This window comes from Schistocerca gregaria, chromosome 7 (assembly GCF_023897955.1).
Source record: "Schistocerca gregaria isolate iqSchGreg1 chromosome 7, iqSchGreg1.2, whole genome shotgun sequence".
NCBI classification, from domain to species: Eukaryota; Metazoa; Arthropoda; class Insecta; order Orthoptera; family Acrididae; genus Schistocerca; species Schistocerca gregaria.
In genome coordinates, this window is record NC_064926.1 from 405,077,638 (window position 1) to 405,097,304 (window position 19,667).

The 19,667-nt window shown below is 38.4% G+C and overlaps 1 protein-coding gene across 3 annotated transcripts in view; it reads right to left on the reverse strand.

The window, feature by feature from the left end:
* LOC126281316 (3'-5' RNA helicase YTHDC2-like) overlaps window positions 1-19,667 on the reverse strand; it is a 261,983-nt gene that overhangs the window by 132,752 nt on the left and 109,564 nt on the right. For all 3 annotated transcript variants that reach the window (XM_049980161.1, XM_049980163.1, XM_049980164.1), the window contains exons 11-12: window positions 16,290-16,456; window positions 1,972-2,099 (exon numbers count right to left, since the gene is read on the reverse strand). In XM_049980161.1, coding sequence (XP_049836118.1) covers window positions 1,972-2,099; window positions 16,290-16,456 — 295 coding nt within the window. The remainder of the gene's footprint in view (window positions 1-1,971; window positions 2,100-16,289; window positions 16,457-19,667) is intronic.

Here is a 19,667-nt window from a genome sequence, read left to right on the forward strand (position 1 = left end):
CTGAAGTGGTAATGTAAATACGAAAATATGATGGAGGTAGAACGGCAATGACGTAACGTGTACAGAACTCAGCCACCAACACATACAACAATTTGTCGTATTTGGGATACATTTTAAACTCAAGGTAATATTCAGGATGCACATATGGAAAGGCCTGGCTGACTAAAAATATCAACAAGCCCAGCTTCCAGCACTGCTGTGTTGCAACATTTTACTAGGTGACCTGAAAAATCTGTTGAGAAGGGTGCGCGTGAAAGCAAGATACGCTGATCAAGTGTATGACGAATTTTAAAGGCTGTGAAGTGGAAAGCGTACACTCTAAGATCACTGCACACTACCAACAAGGACAACCCGGAATGAAGGATTGGGTGCTGTGAGCAGTTTGAAAGCATGCTTCGCGAGGATGAACCGTTTGCAGCGATGGTCATCTGGACTGACAAGGCACAATTCAAACTAAATGGTACTGCCACAACTGCATATAGTGGGCTCTTGAAAATCCTCACACTCATGTGGACAAACAAGTTAATCTACTATATGTTAATGTGTGGTCTGGTCTGTCATTGCGTGGTTTGACTGGCCCTTTTTCTGGTGAGGTGTATCTTCATACACTGCAAAAATTGTTTTGACCTGCCACCCGAGGGTGCATTTGGAAATGAAAGATTTCACCTACAACAAATGGTGTTCTGTCCACTACCACAGAGATCTCAAGAGCCTACTTGGATGAAAATCTACCTAGACGATGGATAGATCGAACAGCAGCTGTTGAGTACCCATATGGTCTTCAAACCTTACACCTCTTGACTTCTACCTATGGGGGACAACAGAAGCCAGCTACAATGAACGAGCTACGAGAAACCATCGAGGCTTCCTGTATGGCTATCGCACCAGCAACATTGACAACTGTAGTTCAGTCAACAGTTCAGCAGCATCGACATTGTTTGGGTGCTGGCGGGGGTCACTTTGAAGACATAACATAACCTTCCCCCAGTGCAATAATTGGAACACTATTCCATTTTGTTTCAAGAATACTGGAGAGAAGTGTGGGCAGTAAAAATCATAGGGGGAGACAAAGTGATGAATACAGTAAGCAGATTCAGAAAGACGTTGCAGTAGTTATTCAGAGATGAAGAGACTTGCACAGAAAGAATAATATGGAGAGCTGCATGAAATCAGTCTTCGGACTGAAGTCCACAACAACTACAACAACAATGAGGTGAGTAACAAAATATTACTGAATAGCTGCATTACAATATCCAGAGCATAAACCTTTCTGACAATGTTTATATAAATATTCAAGGCATGGCAATGCAAGTATCTTTGTAACTATGGGAGCAGCAATAATGTAAAAATCAATTATAACTTGAATCAACAAACCCCTTCCACTGTTCTAAGCAAAAATTCATTAAATTTCCATGAAGTCATGAAAATTCGAAAAACTGGAGTACACTATTATCAAAAATAGAAGAATGAGGAAGAGTCACAAAGTTTAGTTGAAAACTGTTAAAAACTGAATTTGTTATGGCAGAAACAAACATTGACATCAATATCATAACCCCTCCGGCCATTTATTTCTCCAATTTACACAGACCCGAAGTTTGTAAAAGACTATTTACCAACAAAAATAAATAAGAAACATTCTAGATAACATTAATTAAATAACACTGTGTGTGTTAGCTGAAGTTTCATTTGGCAGTGTTATCAGCTGGCAGGAATGCCATTTGCAAAAGGCAAGTTATGCGAGTCAAGAAAAATCAAGAGCATGAATCAGTGCTTGAAACAGTCTACCACTGTTATGTTAATTATAATGGTGGGAAAAACTGTTTAAATTGCAAGAAACTTGTACTAATTCAGGCTCCTTAAATCAGTCCTCCAGTCAACAGAATTTCAACCTATTTCCTGTAATTTGTTAAAATTAGCTTCACAAAAGTGTAGTTCAGGTGAAGCGATTAAAGTGCTGGAATAAACACCAACCTGCATATTTGAGTGGAGAGTGTAAAGATTATATTTGCCAGCTTCATTGAGATGTTTTTCTTCAAAATTTATCTTCTCTCGGAGGCAAACTATATCATCATACCCAGCAAGAAAAATGAGAATGGCACCTAAAAAAAGCATCTTCTGTAACAATAACTTTTATTCCTTCATACAATTTTAAAAGATACATTACATAGCTAGATGCTAATAAGAACATAAAGTCACAGGTACATTAGAAAGTAATATGACTGGAGTTAATATAAACACAAATTAAATTACTGTAATTATAGGAAAATATATATGAACGCAGAACTGATACAAATGCAAGTGAATTTACAAGAGATAAAATTTCCAGATGGAAGTGTGAGGTGAGATGATAAAAAAGATGAAATAAAATGTAACTGAAAATTATTAGTGTTAATTCAAACACAGCATGTCATTCAGACCTCTAAAACCAGGCAGAAACACTACACGATTGTAGAAGAGATAACACAAACGAGAGAGTAATTTACAAACCATAAACTCTATATAAAAAAGTTGTTAATGAACTATTTCAGCAGAAAGTAAAAACAGTGCATGCGGGGAGAAGCTATGGATACTGTTTGAATATTACATTTGTTGAAAAACCAAACCAGATAAGAGAGCCAACTACTTAAAAAGAGGAAGAAAATGCTGTAGGGAAAGATGAACACAGCAAAGAGGAACTGAACTGAAACAATAACATGATGTACAAGATATAAACATTCATCTACAAAACCATCTTCACTAGTCTTAAGGAAAGACACTGACTACATCACTTATCTGTCCCGTCTTCTACTTTAATTCAACAAAGAAGTGACATAACAGTGAGTGAGCCTATGAAAGTTGAAGTAAGCACCGTAGCAAAGAAAACAAACTAAATTTACATGGCTTGTATTTGTACATGAAAAAATAATAGTTTTTGCCTTAAATAACGGCTATTGACAGTAACTTAGTTATAATCTTATAGCAAAGAAGATCTTGAACAAGCAAAATGTATTTTGCACTTTTGCACTACTCGAAGATCTGACTGAGAGATATAATCTTAACCCATTTTCATAACATGAGCAGGAGTGCAGCATACTTCATACACACGTAAAGAATAGCTGTCCACATGTTACAAAATCACCGTTTTATCTTAGTTTAGTAAAAAATGACAAAATAAACTTATGTGTTAAATCACTATTTAACTAAACAATGATAAAATAACCTTTCATTGTATCACACTGTTGCCATGTTCAAGTGTTACTGTGAAGTAATGACCCACTCAGAGCATAAAACAGCACAGCTGCTGTAGTGCCTTGAGAATTTCGGTGTAAATTCTAGAGACACTAGGCTTTCCACCATCTTGAACACCCGATATTTTAAGTACGAGGGTGAGAGAGTGGAGATGGGTCTACCCCGCCGCCAGTTTCTGTGTATGCGGGATGGACATGTATTGAGAGAATACGGCAATACTGATGGTCGATCGACATGGACAAGTGTTTGCAGCACGTGCCTGAGTAGACGTATGTGCAGTACAAGGAGCAAGCACGCTCTATTCTGTGACGGTGTAATGACTGTATTGTTGTAAACAAATGAATAATGTACTAAACTAAACACTTTTTCGAATGTTGGACTTGTGAGAAGCAAGAACTGGTTTTACAGTGGTTATTAAACAAAACTCATTACAATTGTATCTGTTAGTTTCTAATGATCTAAGACGGGGTTGACTTGCAAGAGTTGACCATTTGTGTGAATCTTGTGAAGTTGTTTCATTGTGGAGATCCGTCTGACCCGAGAATGTCGGCTCCAAACTATACGCGATTCAACAGTGAGAGACGTGTGAGTCTTGCATCCCGGTACCACACTCTCTCCTGTCATTCAAAGACCGTTAGAGTGTGGTGACCTAAGTGACAGGATCTGAAGAAAATGGGAATTTAAAGACAGAAACGGAAAGAAGATATTAGGCGTTGCAATAGTAACCAAGCCTAACAACATACGAGAACTGTTTCCAGTAATCGTGTAGAGTCCAATGAACAAATGGAAGCAAGTTGCGAGTGCAACGCTGTAAAAGATGTGAGAAAGTAATAGCAGAGAGAACTGGAGAGAAGACCTCAACTTTTCGACTAAGAAGGTCAGGTGTGGGGAATCAGCAGTCTTCACAGACATACATCGTGCCAATGCTGTAACCAGCTACTGATGCTGACTGCACCAACTGCTGCTCACCGGTGCTGACTCCACATCTGCTCACCGTCGACGACGCTGAAACCAACATCTGCCGTTGCCAAAGTCAGTGCTGTCCACCGGCACTGATTATACACCTGCACACCAATGCAATTTGAACACTATGCCGGGTGAGCAAAAAACAATAATTGTTTGATAAAGTTGAAGGAACTGGGCATGATAAACTGATAGTGTAGTTATTGTATTCAGTGGTGAATTTTCTTAAGATGATTACCAGTTCCAAGATCCATAAAATTATGGATCAAGAACAGCAACAAACTTCAGAACCAACCATGATCATTACAGTAACTAGGGAAATGCCAAATTGGTCTAAAGTACAGAATTTAATCAAAGCTCAAAACGACCAAATGGTAACTTTAAGACAAGAGCTAAATACTCGAAATGGTTCCTTGAGACAAGAACTAAATGCCAGATTAGATGACCGAAGTGCTTTAGATGATCAAAGAACAGATTCAAATGCTCAGAACGAAGATCTACAAAAAGAAATAGGTCTGGTACAATCTAGTTTAAATGCCCAGAGTGAAACCTTGAACAGTCAAGCATCAAATATAGTTTTATTACAGACTGATTATGACACTCTTAATAAAGGTTTGGTACATTCTAGTTTAAATGTCCGGCGTGAAACCTTGAACAATCAAGCAGTAAATATAGTTTTATTAAAGACTGAATTTGTTACTCGTAATAACAAGCTAGAAAATCTGAAGTTAGATTTAAAGAGTGAACTCACTAGTTCTTTGAATACCCACGTTAATCAACTATTTACTGAATCTAACCATAGACAGAATGAGCGATTTCAGAATTTTACAAAGAAACTAGAATTTGACGCCAAAAGTAATAATAAAGACTCGAGCTTAATGAAAAAGAGTTAGAATCTTATGAAAATGTTTGTAATGTTATATTTAATTCCGTAAAACAGGAAATGAATATTTTGAAAGAGAACACAGATCGACCTAAGGATGTAATATCGATTATTCAATCCAAAATTCCAGGTGTTAGTATATGAGCTGTTACTACATGAGCTGTCAGTTCACGAGTAAATAATGTAGAATGGAATGTCAGGGAATAATTAGCCAACTTTGACATGATAAATGTAAGTAGTCTGGTGGAACCTTTTGAGATAATTATAGATCAAGATATTACCAATAGATAAATTGCAGAAACGTTTCAACTGTTGCTTTTTCCAAACTTAATGATAATAGAAATGTTAGAGATGACTCATGAAAAGAATTCAAACTTGTACAGAAAACAGATTAGAACATAGAATAACTTTACTTAATGTCATGCTTCCTAGTAAAATGGTAGCTGTTTTGTTGTAGGGAGACTTTCACATAAAATTAAATGAGAAGTACTGGCCCATAAGCAATCAAGTGATGTTAATGTCACATCCATGGGATCCGGGCGGAGTCAAATCTGTCCCCCAGGGACATCAACATTCTGTGTTAACGGGTGGACTGACGACCGCTGGCAACCAATTTGTTTTCGGTGTTCCTTCCGAGATTAGTTTTCCTGCACTGAATTCCCTTCAATTCTTAAACTATTCTGTAATCAATTCTTGAATTCTTAAACTATCCAATAATGTTAGTAATTTTGAAACCAGATATGACTAAAAGATTAGGACAATTTAAGAGAACAACAGATTAACAGTGATTTCTAGACATGAAATGAAGTGAATAAATATTATTTGAGTGAAAAGTATAATATCAGGGTACTATTCAAACAAAGTAATTTCTAGGCGTCAGAAACTGAATGGAGTACTTTATGTGTGTATGAAATATAGTGTAGAGTTAATGACTACATAACTATATTATCATAGTGTATCTAAATGATTAATGGAAAATCTCATATAAAGATGTGAAACAAATACTAACAAAGAGATAGAGGGGCTGGCCAGTACTTACCTCAGCTCAGTACAGCCAATAGATACACAAAAAACAGAGCCAAAAATTTACGTTCTTAGCTTTCGGAACAAATGTTCCTTCATCAGGGAGGGGAGAGGGGAAAGAAAGTGAAGAAGGGAAAGTAGACTCAGTTACCCACAACCCAGGTTATGAAGCAACAGGGAAAGGAAAACAGGGAGGGTAGCAAGGATGGAGGCATGGTTGGACAACATTTGTTCCGAAAGGTAGGAACGTAAATTTTTGGTTCTGTGTTTTGTGTATCTATCGGCTGTACTGAGCTGAGGTAAGTAATGGCCAGCCCCTCTATCTCTTTGTTAGTTATCGTAGTGTATAATTTTCTATCTTTTGTGAGATGCAATGTAAAGGGGAGGGTTTGTATCACTTTTGAAAAGGATGGGTAGTGTAGATAAAAGCATGACTAACACCAATCACACACCCTACCTTTCAAACAACTCTCACAGACAAGTGTAACTGATTCTTCACCATTTGCCGTTCAGTGGGTGTTGCTAAGATTTTTCTTTAAGGGCTTCAAAAGTGAAGGTGAGAATGACAGTTCTGTAGGAGATGTTTAACACCATACCTCCTCTGGCTTCTCACTCAAGTATCGGCAAAGTAGGGATCCTGGAGAAGGGGGGTGGGAAAGGTTTTCCTGTCTTTGGGACTATCTTCTTTCACTTCTTCGATCTTAGCAACCGTCTCTACTTTTTCCTTTCTTACTTCTCTATTGAGTACTTATCTTTCCTTCTTTCCATATTCATATACTTCTGTTGCTGAAGTCATTCTCAATTTCTGTGGTTCATTATAACCTTCAACTTATTTCACATAAGTCGACCGAAGAATCAGGATACACAAACACACTTAAGCATACACACAAAGATATACTTAAGCACAAACAGAAGAATTACAAATTAGGAACCTGAAGTGATGCCAGAACTGCCAAGGTAGGTAGGTGAATAAAGATATAGGTACATCTGAGTCGATGCACATATTACATTTTTGATATGTGACAGTTCTGCATCGCTACCTTTTCTCGCTTTCAAATATATATTTAAATGTGCCGTGCTGGTCCTTAGAGAACAGGCATAGTATGTAATGGGAGTTGGTAAATACAGGTAGACATAGCATTTACTATGTGTGTGCATGATGTCTATTTATATGGTGGAAGGGATGAGTGAAAGAGGACTCTAGGGTAGTAGATGGAGTATTGGAAAGTGGAGTTAAGGTGTAAAGTAGAGTGTAATTTTACCAGAGAGTATTTAAGAATTGTATTCACAAAGATGTATGCTCGGACAATGTGCCAGAAGGCCTACTCAGGAAGGAGGAGAAGGAGGAGGAGGAGGGTGCACCCAGCATTTATTGGATGGAAAGGGCAGATAAGAAGACCCAAGAGAGGCTGGCCTATACTGTGCGGACAGGGGCACCAAGAAGGGGATCGACCTGTACCATAGATTAGGAAGTTAAAATGGGCATACCTACCGAAATGGACGGAGAAAGGGTACTCCTAGGATCAACCCATGTAAGATACAGGTACCATTCCTAAAGCGAAAAAGGGCAGTGTCATGACAGAAGTCACACATTTAAAGGGATGAGTTGGGTAAGTTCAAATTCTATGCATAAATAGCCTCATTAGGTTTCGGGTTTACAAATGTCCAAGAAGGGAACACTTATTCTACCCAGAGTTCCTCCAGATTACAATAGACCATGAATAAGTACATATTTAGAAAAAGTAGTACCGGTATGGGAAGTAAGAACGAAGCTGCAGAGTATTCTTGAGTTATGCACACCTGTAATTTATGATTGGAAGAGGAATAGAAAACAGAGCTAACTCCAACATGAATTGAAAGGGTCATGTATTATAATTATTAGTAGGAAGAGAGGACCTGTTAAAAGATAAAGAATTATTTTGTGTAATTGTACAAATGAATATGTATAACATATTGTGTGTTCGAGCTAAGGCGAGGGATATGTAGTGTCTCAAGAATTTAGGTGTAAATTCTAGAGACACTAGGCTTTCCACCATCTCGAACACCCGATTATTTTAAGTGTGAGGTTGAGAGAGTGGAGATGTGTCTACCTCGCCGCCTGTTTCTGTGTGTGCAGACTGGACATGTATCAGGAAAATACGGCAATAATGATGGTCGATTGGCACAGACAAGTGTTTGCAGCGTGCCTGAGAAGCTGTATGTCCAGTACAAGGAGGAAGCATGCTCTATTCCTTAACGGTGTGATGATTGTATTGTTGTGAACAAATGAATTATGTATTGAACTAAAGACTTTTACATTTGACTTTTGGATGTTGGACTTGCGAGAAGCAAGAACTGGTTTTATAGAGGTTATTTAACCAAACTCATTATAATTGTATCTATAAGTTTCTAATGATATAAGATGGGGTTGACTTGCAGGAGTTGAACGTTTGTGTGAATCTTGCGAAGTTGTTTCATTGTGGACATGAAAATATAATAGAGTTGAGCGAAAGTATCCTGGGAGTACAGAATCATTTCAAGAGTAGGAAAGAAACCTATTTTGAACTCCCCTTAACCAGCTATAGTCTTTGGAGAAGAAGAGTTTGTGAATATCGATGCAGCCATCTGACCCGAGAAGAAGATCGGCTGCACACAATACATGAGACAACTGCGACAGATGTGTGAGGCCTGCACCACAGTTGTCCGAAGACTGTTACATTGCATCACATCCCCAACAAACACTTATTTGATTATTAATTATCTCATAGCCAACAGCCTCATTAGGGGCTTGTGCTGCTTGCTTGGGGGCCATTTTCTTGCATGGATTGTAAATTTTTCTCACCTGGCTCGCTGTTATTTTATATTACTGCTGCTCACTTAGGCCTGTAACAACACAGCTTAATACTGTGTTAGCTGAAGCAATAATGAAGGAATAGAAGTGGACTCACAGTTGCAAATCAACAATGGAATGGTAAAAAACAATGTTATTTGTGGTTGGCCCACTTTATACACAGATGCGCAAACTGGAATGAGATTTTCACTCTGCAGCAGAATGTTCGCTGATATGAAACTTCCTGGCAGATTAAAACTGAGTGCCAGACCAAGACTCGAACTCGGGACCTTTGCCTTTTGCGGGCAAGTGCTCTACCATCTGAGCTACCCAAGCACGACTCACGCCCCGTACTAACAGCTTTACCTCCACCAGTACCTAGTCTCCTACTTTCCAAACTTCACAGAAGCTCTTAATGACCATGTCATACAGCTGTTTGTTAAAGGTTCGGGTTAGGCAGCTCTGCCAATATCAGCTGATCAATTTGCTTTGACTGCATTAACAGCAGCATGTGAATGTGTGGCACATGTGCTTTTGCACTTTAACCTTAAGAAGTCATGATAGGATATTTTGGTGGTCTGTCAGTTTCTGCTTGCCATAAGTTCTCTGATCTCAATCCAGACTGCATTGCACGTAGATATGATGAATAAGTCTAGCCGATCATAATTCTGCACATAGGAGTATGTGTGCTGTGTACCTTCATGGAGGTACCTCGGATTATTCACAAATCACAATAGAAGGATGACCATCTGCCCTAAGCCATTTGGATTCACATAGCCATAATTCACAATGACATATTACAGATGTGTGTAATTCTGTGAGTGTATCGTTACAAATGGGTGTAATTCTGTGAGTGCATCTTGCTTTGGTTTATTACTGTATACCTTGAACACTCACTCTCCATCTTCACATACATGTTTACAAAAAATTGTTACAGAAGTACCCTACATCGCAGTGGCAAGTTGAAGTCGTGTTCATGGACCAAATGCTGAAATGTGCAGAAATCCATCCACATTCCTTTTTTGTTCAGATTTGGTTGCCCAGAAGCTGGATTTATTTGAAGGATAGTGAAACAATTTCCTTCTTGCCCTTTCCAGAACATAACAAGATACTGCAGATGATCCTGGCAAGGGAATCATATTCATACAGGTCAATCTCCCTCATGGTGGTGTGGCTGACGACCGCAACCACAGGAGGGGTCGACCCCTGCGATCACAGCCATGGCCTTGGCCACGGTCAGTGCATTGTACTGGCACACATGTTGCTTGCTCGGCATGATATACGGGTGGATCCACATCTTGCAGCTCTCGTTGGGCAAGTTCACAACAGCCATTTTAAACTTACGTACCAACTCATTGTGATTGTGCAGAACTTTGTGTGTTTTCAGTAGAGTTGCCAATTCAACTCCCCCAGCTTTCAGTCTCCACCTCATCATCTCCCATAAAGTAAACCTGCAAAAATGTGATTGACTGTTGAACAGAGGTAAAAGGGACTCCTATTTTATGGTGTACTTGCCCCTGCACCATAAAGGTCAGTGAAAGAATTCTATTTTTTAAAACAGTTTAGGAATTGTTGTTACTCATTAGCTGCACCAGAAAATAATTCCTTTAAAGGATCGACTGTCTCTTCTAATGCGGGAATATATACACTGCTCCCAGAGCACCACATTACCGTCATTTCCTCCTTCCATTTCAGTGCTCCATAAAATCTGCATGCCTAGTTCTTAGGGTCAATTTTAATGAACCTGTTGTTAGTGTAATTTAAAGCTGGTTCATAGTCAAAACTATTTTTTTTTTTTACAAAATCCCCATGTGTTCATTGCAACCATATGCCAATGTTCAACTTGTTGTAGTGAGTCAGCAATGCATCTGCTTCTTTGACTGTTTTAGAGGCATGCACAGAGGCAATATGTGCTGCCTTCTCCTGACATTGAGAAACCACATCTTCAGCTGTCTCAGAAGCAACTGAGAAGCCATGCATTCTGCTTTATACTATTGTCAAGGATGTAACTGCTCGTGTCCCATCACTTGCACGACAAGGTGCAATGCGTTGAGGATTCTGCTAACATCGAGCATCAACCTGTGCTGAGTTTTCAGCTGGTAGAGCATCTGCCTGATGCTCTGCCTGTTCATTTCTTCACTGTTAGCATGAACAAATGATTGTTACTGTATAGCTATCTTCATAACTCAATCCTGTTGTGAGGTCTATGAAAGATACGACTTGCATTTTCCAGACATTAGAAATTTAAATGGTAATACCTAAACTGAGGAACTTAATGTTGTAAGATATCCAACCTAAACAATCTAACCTAATAACTTACCTAAATAACAACAACACAGCCAAATGGATGACACAACTGGCAATCAAAAACAGATGTCAATTATGACAGGAAGAAACAACAAATCTAACTGAAAAACACAGTATCAAGAGCCTACAAACCAGCAAAAGCACCAAAGAAACTAAGAATCATTGAAATACAAGGAGAAAAACTAAGTCAATGTTCACGGTAATATTACAATCCTACAAGCTTCCACAATCCAATTTCTCAACGTTAATTCTTCTGAGCTACCGAGACCCAAGAAGAAAACAAAACCTACAAAAAAATTATAAATCATGCAAATCCAAACAGAAAGCACAATCCAATACACTTCTCAAACATTCTACATGCTGCAAATTATGTTTTCATGTGCATATGGTACATTATTGCAGAGTTTAGTGACAATTTTATCCTACAGGAATATTTCTGCTATCCTAGATTTATTCATTTATCAAAACTGTGTGTTGATCTACACATCTTCGCGTGAGTATCTCACACACTATGCCATAATCTTTGGAAGGCATGTAGATCTAACACTTTCTTGTATTGCACATGGAGGGCAGTTAATCACGCATTAGCCTCTACTAACGACTTCTCTAATATTTAATCTATTTTTAAATTATTTTAAATGTATTGTCTATTGTAATTAAGATTGTAATCTTACTGTACTGTATGAAGTCCTTATAATCACAAACATGCCATTTTGTATGTATTAAGGCTATTGGTTGTTCAATTGATCATGCACAGATCGACGGGTGGGGCTCTTTCTTTGTAACCTGCAGCTTTCCTATGCTAGCCAGCAGTTCACAGCAGATGCCTCTGAGCATGTACAGTGGCTCAGTGCTTTGACTCCATGTGTAATCAATAGGTATATACATGGTATATTTTTATTTTGTAGCTCTGATGCCTATTTATTTTATTTATTTATGGTGAATAGCTGTATTTTTCCTGGCTGGTCGCTTGGGGTAGCTGAGTGGTCTGAGGCATCTTGTCACAGTCCGCGGCCTCCCCTGTCGGAGGTTCAAGTTCTCCCTCGGGCATGGGTGTGTGTGTCATCCTTAGCACAAGTTAGTTTAAATTAGATTAAGTAGAGTGTAAGCTTAGGGACTGATGACATCAGCAGTTTGGTCCCTTAAGACCTTACCAAAAATTTCGAAATTTTCTTGGCCTACTTTAGTAATTTCAGAGATACATACTGGTCTGAAGATAGTCGACAGTTACCAGAAAAATAGGCACCATTTGCAATGTCGACTGATTGTTCTTGTTACAAGTATAGATAAATGTGTCTACTCACATCTGTCTGTATGTGCAAGTTCATCTCAGGAATTGCTGTAAGGATTTTGATCAGGTTTTCATTACCAGATACACTGACTCACGGGGAAGGTTTCTGTATATAATTTATAAATATTTCATACAAATTGTCTGAATTATGATGAACTGAAGTAAAGCTGTGAAAATGACAGCATTGCCACCCATCAAACAGCAGCCATAATTTGAGAGACTTCCAGTGCTCTGAAGCAGCAGAAAACATTACAAAAACTGCATATGGTGTGGTGCTCTAGCATTAGAGTACAGCTAGAAACCGAAGGGTTTTAGGCTCGAATCCTGGCTGGGTCACTTTTTTTCACTCCATTTTTCAACCTACCATTCACCTCTCAATGACGTGGAGATTTGTCAGAAATGAAACGTGTCCTGGATTCCATGTTACCCTGTAGCTCCCTTTTGCCCAGTTGGACTACTGGTTAGGAACATGCAACTCGCCTGAGCGTCATCCAAATGATTGCAAAAAAACTTGTGAGTCCAAAGCCTGTGGCTTTCAATTATTTATGTGTAGAATAAAACACATCGTGAGATACAGCTTTACTCTGTTTATATAAAGGAAATTTTGCAGCAGAGCACCAGATAACTCAACTTGCAGCTTTCTGTTTTCCTTTGGTCAAATATACATGCAAACATGATTCTCTGTGTGGTGCGAAGGAAGATATTATTTGTTTAGACACTTTCAAATTGCACAGAGCACTGTTGAGAAAGGTATTTAGCACTTTTAAAGATTGTAAAGACATAGGCATGACTTTCTTGAATGGGATTCATAATTTCATGTGGATGAATACACAAGATTTTGAAATACTTTTACAGATGGCTAAGGGATGCATTTCAAACTATCAAGACAATTTCATGAAATATGACAATTTCAGACTGTGAGTTTTTGCTACCCTCAGATTACCCGTCACAATCTGCACTCTTAATTCACTGCAAATTCTTCTAACAATGGGCAGTGAGCCACTCAACTTTAAATTATTGTAATAAATATGATCAATAACAAAAAGATAACAACCTCATTACCAGGCTGTGGTGCAAGACTTACAATTTGAAATAATAAAATATTTTGAACTAATAGTTTCCTTGCAATCATTTGAGAACAACTGCATATAGAGAAACGTCCAAATTAAAAATACATGGTGTTTTGTTTTTTTATGTTGCAAGTACTATTTTTTCCCAGAGAAGTGCAAAGAAGTCTGCTATATAGGACCCACAACAAAGAATTGCAGCAATGAGCTTTGACAATACATCACAGCATGTACTAAGCTTCACAAAAGAATTACTGTAATGTGAGCTAAACATATATATCATGTGTGTTTTCCCTATTTTTTTCTTTATTTTAGGCACCTCAGCCAGCATCCAATACATATCAAATGACTCACACTCACACCCACCCACCCACAATTCACATACAATACTAATATTGTTTGTAAGCATATTACTTACATCACACTGTGCTCCCATCATTGCTATGAGGTGTGATGTCGCACCAATACAGAACACATAACATTCATGCCTTTCTTCCAGGTGTGCTTGGTTCGCAGAAGAGCTTCTCTGAGGTTTGGAAGGTAGGAGATGAGGTACTGGCAGAATTGAAGCTGTGAGGAGGAGTTGTGAGTCGTGATTAGGTATCTCAGATGTAGAGCACTTGCCCGCAAAAGGCGAAGGTCCCAAGTTCGAGTCTTGGTCCGACACACAGTTTTAATCTGCCAGGAAGTTTCATATTTATGACATACAAAACTTGATCAAATGTTCCTACTTCCCAGAGAGATATCAGTTCCAGTTACATCATTGATTTTTATTAGATAATAAACCCTCATTAGACAGTAAACAAGTCCCTGATAAGTCTTTTCATGCCTGTTATGTACATATATCAAACATGAAGTGCAAGGCGGCATCCTATACGTAACTGTCACTGCTGAAAATGTAATTTTCCACATTTTACATTTTCCCACCTCTTACACCATTTTTTTTTTTATGTCTCTTGAAAAGTGTAAAAGTGGGGTTTCACTGTATGTAACACAATATTATGAAAAAGCTAGATTGCTACTCCCCATATAGCAGAGATGGTGAACCACGGACTCACACACAAAAAGACTTCTAAACAAGTAAACTGTTGGACAGAAAGCCTCCATCTGAAATAGACAACACACACACACACATTCACACAAACACAGCTCAATACAGTCGTGACTGCTGTATCTGGCTGCCAAGGCCAGTCTGGCCTCAGCAGCCACGGACAGTGGTCATGTGTGTGTGAGCTGCATTTGTGTGAATGTGTCTGTGTCTGTGTGTGTGGTGGTGGGGGGGGGGGGGGGGGGGCGGCTGGTGCGGCAGCCAGACACAGTGAATGTGTGTGTGTGTGTGTGTGTGTGTGTGTGTGTGTGTGTGTGTGTGTGTGTCTATTTCAGAAGAATGCCTTTAGTAGCCTGTCTGTGACTCGCTATTGTTTTAAATATTTAACACCCTAACTCATTTGTAAAATAACCAGGAGCTCAGAACTATTTTGTACAGGGCTGTTCAATTCTTTAAAGAACTGAGTGTTTACTGGTTACTTACTATCTGGCAAGACACACAGAGCACTGTGGGGTTAAGAGCCACCTATATCCCGAAGAAGTGGAAATGAAAACAGGGTGATATTAAAGCATTATTCAGGAACACATGCAGGAATTTCAAGAAATTTTGTTAGGCGTGCATTATTACTGTATATTCGGGACTTAAGATCAAGCCACATTGTTGAATACCATAGATAAATTTAAGACCTTCTCAGGAATTGTGTGGTGCAAAACAACAGAGAATCAGACATATATCTGTGCAACATATGGCACATATGCTTATGTTGAACATCTCCTCCTAAGCCCCTGATCAATTTCAACCAAACATTGTATATTTTTTGCTTATTACCTGAAAACAATCATTTTTTGACAAAATAATTTAATTGGATACATAAAAAAAATCTACTCACAAAGTGGCAACAGAACACACACATAAAAGAATTTTATAATTAAGCAAGCTATTGGAGCCAGTGGCTCCTGCTTCTGGCAGAAGGGTTGAAGGGGAAGGAAGAGGGGTGAAGGAAAAGGACTGGAGAGGTCTATAAAAAGGGGCAGACTTCAGGAAAGTCATCCAGAACTGCAGGTCAGGGGAGACTTACCAGACAGGATGAGAAGGAAAGACTGTTGGGGACTGCATCAGATGAGATTTGAAAACCTAAGAATGTGAAGATGGAAAACTGGGTGATAAGCGAGACAGAGACTACTGCTTAAACATTGTGCATGAGTTTTAGTAAGAGTGTAAAGCTGGGTGCATTGTAGTAACAGAGGAGAGGGGGGGGGGGGGTGATGAAAAATAGATGGGTAAGACAATGAAAGATGTAGAAAACTAATACTGAGTGAAGAAAAGAGTAGTTACTTTGAAGAAATGCTGAGGTGGAAGGAATTAATGTAAATTAAGACCAAACAGTGTTTACATAACAGCTGCCCAGCCTTTTATATCGCCATGACTACCACCAAATTACCAATTAGGATGAATGGGCATAGGCAGAGGGTACATGCTGGCAATATGCAGTATCCTGTTCCAGAGCACGCTCTATAACATGACAACTGTGAAGTGGGAGGAGGAGATGGACTAACAGAAGAGTGGAATAAATAAAATAGCCAATAGCCAGGCACTGTTGCATATCTCAGCTAACACAATTTGGAGAGAAAAAAAAAAAAAAAAAAAAAAAAAAAATCTTTGATGCTTACCCTTAGTTCCTGATGAATGTATGTCAATAAGCAGTTTCATCAGAAGATCCATATCAATATTTTCATCATTGAAGCTATGGTGATAGATCTCCAGCAGTTTTCTATCTTCTTCACTCACTACTTCTGTCAATCCAGGCAAAGGTTCGGCAACAACCATTTCTGCATTCCTGATGTAAAAGTCAAGTGTTATTGGAATTCAAGGTATTTTCCCACTTTTTAATATGACTGATGCTTCTTCTCTTTCTGTAGCTCTCTCCCACCAAACTAATGGGCTACTATCAGAAGTACACTGAATAAAATCAATTTTACATAACCTTTACGCATTACATTATGTGATGAATTGCAACTCATATTTTCCTCTTTTAAACAAATAAACAGAAATATTCCACTTTTTGGTCTTATATAATATTATTTAATAGCAACTTTTCAATGAGCCATAAAAAAAGGGAATCAAATGCAATGATTGCTGCAGGGCAATGCATAGAGACTGCAGTAATTACAGTGTGTGATGAAACACAAATCACTCAGAATGGACAGAGAGAGAGAGAGAGAGAGATAATGTAAGAATTCACAGATTAATGCAACAATATAATTAAGTTTTAATGCTACATTTCAAGTAATATAAATTTAAAAAGAACTTATACATAATATACTGAAACTTAAAGTTTAGTCATAACTAATAATGTTCCACACAATCTCCTTCTATATTATGATACATGGGTAAGAAACAAAGAACTACAGAATCCTAAAGATTCAAACTCAATGCATTTATGTACTTTATCAATTACCCCGTGTTTTATTAAAGTCTTGTTTCTGATCAGAATATTAATGGCAAGCAGATGGGGAATAACTAGAAAGTCTGTTTACTTTGTGCTATAGGTGGCTAAAATGTTCTATTCATTTCATCCTTGGTAGAGCTACAGTATTCCAACTATTGTGTTTTTTCCAATTCTTGAAATAAAATCTAAATCTTGTTACTTAACATGCAGTAGCCCTGCCAAATGCCATGCATGGAAAGCCAATGTACACTGACGTCCTAATGCCGTCTAATTATAAGCATTTACTATTCAGTGAAAGCAGATGGCACTGACATGGTACGTTTTGGACCATTCTCATGACTTGCTTGGAAATTTCTTTCTCAAAACTCTTTTGACTACAATAAATTGGTACATTTACATGTGTTTATTACACACCTGTGTAATAATGTAAAAGTAAACTTGCATATTCAGTGGAGTTAAGCAGAGAGCACTGTATCTCTAATCATGAACAGGGTAATGTGGCCGTTTCAAACTTATAGTGTGTGAGCACTGTCACTTTATAGCAAGGTGGGTTGGCAGCAAGATCATCTGACAATATGCACTGCAGATCTGCCTCCTTGTGGTCACTCACAGTAAACAAAACCAACTGGTAACTACTAATAACAAGTTTTGGCTCATATCAGTACTCAATATATCTGAGTGATGCCTTCTTCAAGAGAACTGGCATAGCTATATACACTCAAACAGTGGAAATGATTCCCACACAACCAATTTGGCCTATAGGCATTCATTATGAACAGCAGTACAAACTCTAGCATTGTGCCACTGGAAGGAGGTTCCTAACAGAACATTTGGAATGAAACCTGGATCAATGGCATCAGGATTTTTCTGGTACTTGATGATCATCGTAGAAGAGTGTGCATTTGGCCAGGTACCAGTGCACATATCAGGGTCAGGTTCGGCACAGAAGTGCGTTACTCATGTTTTGGGTCAATACTATTTATAGATGTCAGACACATCTCATCACTGTCAAGGATAACTTGAGGACTGGGCACCATGCCTAGGATGAGTTGAAACCTGCAGCACATCATTGCAGGATTCCTCTTCACACACCACATGCCCTCAGGTGGATGACTATCGAACAATGCAACAGGCCTCGGTACCAACATCTCAGACACAATGTGGACAGCATGCCAAGGGGATTCAAGCATGCTATAATGCACAACCCAAATGATATTACAGCAGATTCTGGTTCACTGACGAGTAAATAATTGCATTTTCAAACAGACTGCCTTTATACTGGTTACTGTTTTGTATGTTATTCATGGTAAAGTTATTTTTCCAGTTCTTACAGTTTTATGTTTTCAATTCCTTCTCCCCATGAATCAAAACCCACATAGTTCTGAAGATATGGAGGTGGTGCAATTGTTTTTTGGATCGGATTATGTGAGATAGGGGAAAATTTCTCTACCTGATATACAGGTGGCATTCATACCCATTAGATTTTTATTTTACTATGCATGGTACTTATCCAGCAATAAAGTAAGACATCTGTGAACTTGACCTGCAGAATACATTTCTTTATGAATGACCTCAATTTGATTGAGTAATGGTGTCATTCTGGCTGAGGCCAAGATGTTTGCTTTTTATGCGCAATATTTCAACGACTGACCCAGATTCAGGTGCTGTGAGTTTTCTTGTTATGTGAACTTGCTGTCTGGACTGCAACCAGTCTGTGAACTACTGTCGACTTCGCATTGCTGTGTATAGCTGAGGTCTATCCTAACATAAACTATTTCCTTTGATGCTCTTTTCTTTTTCAGAACCTGCACTAATATTCTGTGAAACACAAATTATCTTAAGTGTTGCCCAGCTTTGGTAGATGTCATGGACCCTGAGATCTTAATAAATTGAGTGCCAGGCCCCAAGCCTTTTTGAAATGGAAAGCTCAGACTCTGTTAATTAGATTTTAACCAGTTTTATTTTGATAAGACTTCTTAATTATAGGGTACCAGAAACATGAAAGATACATCAGACGCAAACTTACATTGTTCAAAAAGAACCCTAATGAACAATCTGAGTTCTCAAGAACTTTCTCTATATCCAAAATTTCTGCTGCTCTTACAACTCTTAAAGCTAGAATGGCACCAAGAAATGATGCAATCCAGTCAGAATATATTATGCATAGCAGGAACTACACAAAAAGATGGCTGGCGAATTTCTTCTTTGACATTAAGAAATCTGGGTCAATCATACTAAAAATAAACAATTCAAAATCCTAGCAATACTAAAGCGCAGCAAGACATCAGACCAATCTAAGAATTATCGCCCAATTGAGCTCTATTTATAAGTTCCTTGAAAGAATCCTATACAACTGGATTAGTCCAGTGACCTAAATCTTATCTTTAACATCATTTGTTGAAGCAGGATACCAAATGAAGCAGAAAATATCAGTTGCTTTTTGTGATCTAACTGCAGCATTTGATGGGTTGTAGCCATGGACTGGTTTGTAAATTATTACCCCCTTGTTCCATGCATGTTAGCTGAAAAGCCATTTACAGTAACTACACTACCTGTCCAAAAGTATTGAATAATGGCTTACCACAGGGATCTGTCCTTG